Raw genomic sequence first — 2890 nt, 5'->3', positions numbered from 1 at the left:
AGTGGAAATACAATACCCGCACAGCTGGAATACTATCAATGAAGACACCCCTTTTGAAATCACCTTTGGCGATAAGACGTGGAATTTTATCCTACGACGAGGTTATTACTCGACCATACCTGAATTACTGGAGCATATGAACAGCGCCGTGGCTCGTCACCCCGGACCACCTGAGGTGGTCATGAACTACGACCCTGTGGGCAGAAAAGTGAGACTTAAATCTACCGATTTTATGTACGGGTTTTCTACTGGCGGGGAGCTAGCTAACATTCTGGGTTTGGGCCCCAAACGCAACGTCCAAAAATTTTCCTTCTCGGCAGACATCACAGGGGGTTTTAACTCCTTGTATCTGTACACGGATATCGTAGAGTACCAGTTTGTGGGGGACTTTTCTGTTCCCCTGTTACGCTGCGTCCCTGTCCGAGGAAGGAACAATGAGTTTGTTACCATCACCTACGATAAACCTCATTACGTCCCTGTCAGTAAACACCACATCGACACCATTACCATTGAAATAAAGACAGATCAGAACAGAGGCGTTTCATTTCGCTTTGGCAAGGTGATCGTCAAGCTGCATTTGCGACCGCGGAGAGAGCGAGGTTTCTAAAAAGAAAAAAAGCAAAACACTATTATGGCGATCGTAAAAAATTATGGCGACCCCACCATCTACAGGAACTATTACAAAGCCCAGGCTGGATATGCCCTTCCTGGATATCATGGGGCCCCCGTGATGTACGGGGCTGGTGTGGGTGGAATATTTCGTAGCCTCTTTCGAAAAGCTGTACCGCTTTTGAGGAGAGGGCTAGAAATTATTAAACCCCACGTAAAAACTGCCGCTCAAAACATAGCTAAAGACGTGGTAGGTCATGTCTCCCGGGCTGTTCTGGAGAAGGTGGGGAATACAGCTTCACAGGAAGGAGCGGGGCTGATGTACATTAAAAGGAGGAAGAGAAAGAGAAATACGTCATACCCGCGACGCACAGGTCCCCCGAAACCCTTTAAAAGAAGGGCTTTGACACGCAGGGCCAGCCATAAACGAAAGTCCAAGAGGAAGCCTGGGCAAAAGAGGAGACGCGCGCTGCCTGCTAAAAGAGACATATTTTAATCGATATGGCTTTTGTTCACTGCGGGTCTGAAGAGTGCGCCAAATCCGAACTAGACTTGTTTCAAATAGCCCCTACGCAGACCAGCATCGAAAAAAGCATTTACATTGAGGTGCCACCTCTATCGGCCGTTACGGAGTCTGCCCCCATTGACTTTTTTATAGCAGGGAATGGCATAGATTATATGGATTTAAACAACACGCTGCTTTACCTGTGTTGCAAGATTGTAAAAGGAGACGGAACCGAACTTGCCGCGGACGCCGAAGTGGGCCTGGTGAATTACCCTGTGGCCTCTATTTTCAGCCAGTTGGATGTTACTCTGGGAGACCGCCTTGTAAGCCAAAGCAACAATTGTTATCCTTACAGGGCCTTTATAGAATCAGTGCTCAATTACAGCGATGACACCCTCGCCACGCAATTTTCTGCCGGTCTGTTTTACAAAGACACTGCTGGACAACATGAAAAAACAGAGTTGGATGGAAGGAATCTAGGGTTTGTGAGGCGTGCAAAGCTGACGGCCGAAAGCAGAACGGTAGAGCTGCTGGGCCATCTACACAGTGACCTGTTTTTTCAAGAAAAACTTTTGTTAAACGGAGTGGATGTGAAAATTAAACTGACGCGCAGTAAAGACGCTTTCTGTTTAATGGGCAGCGCGGCTGAAGGCTTTAAACTGCGCATTGTATCAGCGTCCCTTTTTGTGAAGAAAGTACGGGTGGCCCCGGGTGTCCGTCTGGGGCACGCGGAGGCCCTGCTTGCCTCTAATGCTAAATACCCCGTGGACCGTGTGGGAATGAAAGTGTTTAGCATCCCTGCGGGCAGCAGGGTCAGTAACCAGGAGAACCTGTTTTTGGGACAGTTACCCAAAATGCTCGTCCTAGGGTTTGTGGATAACGATGCCTTTAGCGGAAGTTACACTAAAAATCCCTTTCATTTTAAACATTACGATATAAATTTTGTGGCCTTGTATGTGGATGGTGAACAGGTACCGACCAAGCCTCTGCAACCGGACTTCGAGGCAGGACGCTGCGTGAGAGAATACATGAATCTGGTACAGACAGCTGGTAAACACATGAAAGATCGTTCTTTGTTAATTGACCGGGAGGAGTTTGCACAGGGTTACACCTTGTTTGCCTTTGACCTGTCTCCCGACCAGGAATGTGCAGATCATTATTCCCTAATTAAAACTGGGAACCTGAGAGCAGAAATACGTTTTGGAAAGGCTTTGACAGTCACCGTTAATATGATCGTGTATGGGGTTTTTGACAATGTCATAGAGATAAATCAGAGAAGAAACGTTCTGTTTGACTACATGTGAACATGGACACCGTGCAGCTCTCACGTGTCTTATCAACGGATCCTTACACGAAAAAGAATTTCTTAGATGTGTTCCCTTGTGATTGGCTCCCTGGAGGCAAGCTGTCTCAGAGACCCCTAGGTTTGGTGGTGAACACGCATCCGCACAACCAACCGGGTGAACACTGGCTCGCCCTGTATCTGGCGGAGCGTAACCGTGGAGAGTTTTTTGACTCATATGGGCAACCCCCGAACAGCGTGTTGTTTCCTAAAAGCATTATGAAATTTTTAAACAAAAATGCCACAGACCTGGTGTTTCACAATAGACAATTACAAGACCCCCGCTCCGTCGCCTGTGGCTATCACTGCGTGTTTTTCTTACATCATCGTAGCAAGGGTTTATCTTTTGAACGGCTTTTAAAATTGTATTCTAATGACTTAGTGCAAAATGACCGGATGGTAATGAATTTTGTAAAGAGTAAATTTAAATTCTT

The 2890-nt window shown here is 46.9% G+C and overlaps 1 protein-coding gene across 1 annotated transcript; it reads left to right on the top strand.

Annotated features, from left to right (window-relative positions):
* Positions 1–1110: 1110 nt before the first annotated feature.
* LOC123371221 (uncharacterized protein F54H12.2-like) lies at positions 1111–2418 on the top strand. The gene has a single exon (XM_045018553.1). It carries the CDS (start codon positions 1111–1113, stop codon positions 2416–2418), a length of 1308 nt encoding a protein of 435 aa, XP_044874488.1.
* Positions 2419–2890: the final 472 nt, after the last annotated feature.

This window comes from Mauremys mutica, chromosome 5, assembly GCF_020497125.1.
Source record: "Mauremys mutica isolate MM-2020 ecotype Southern chromosome 5, ASM2049712v1, whole genome shotgun sequence".
In the NCBI taxonomy this organism is placed as follows: Eukaryota; Metazoa; Chordata; order Testudines; family Geoemydidae; genus Mauremys; species Mauremys mutica.
Note: the sequence above shows the minus strand (reverse complement) of the source record. Positions and strands in the feature narration are given on the sequence as shown.

Coding starts and splice junctions, on each gene's coding strand:
- LOC123371221 (XM_045018553.1), top strand. CDS start 1,111: ATGGCTTTTGTTCACTGCGGGTCTGAAGAGTGCGCCAAATCCGAACTA.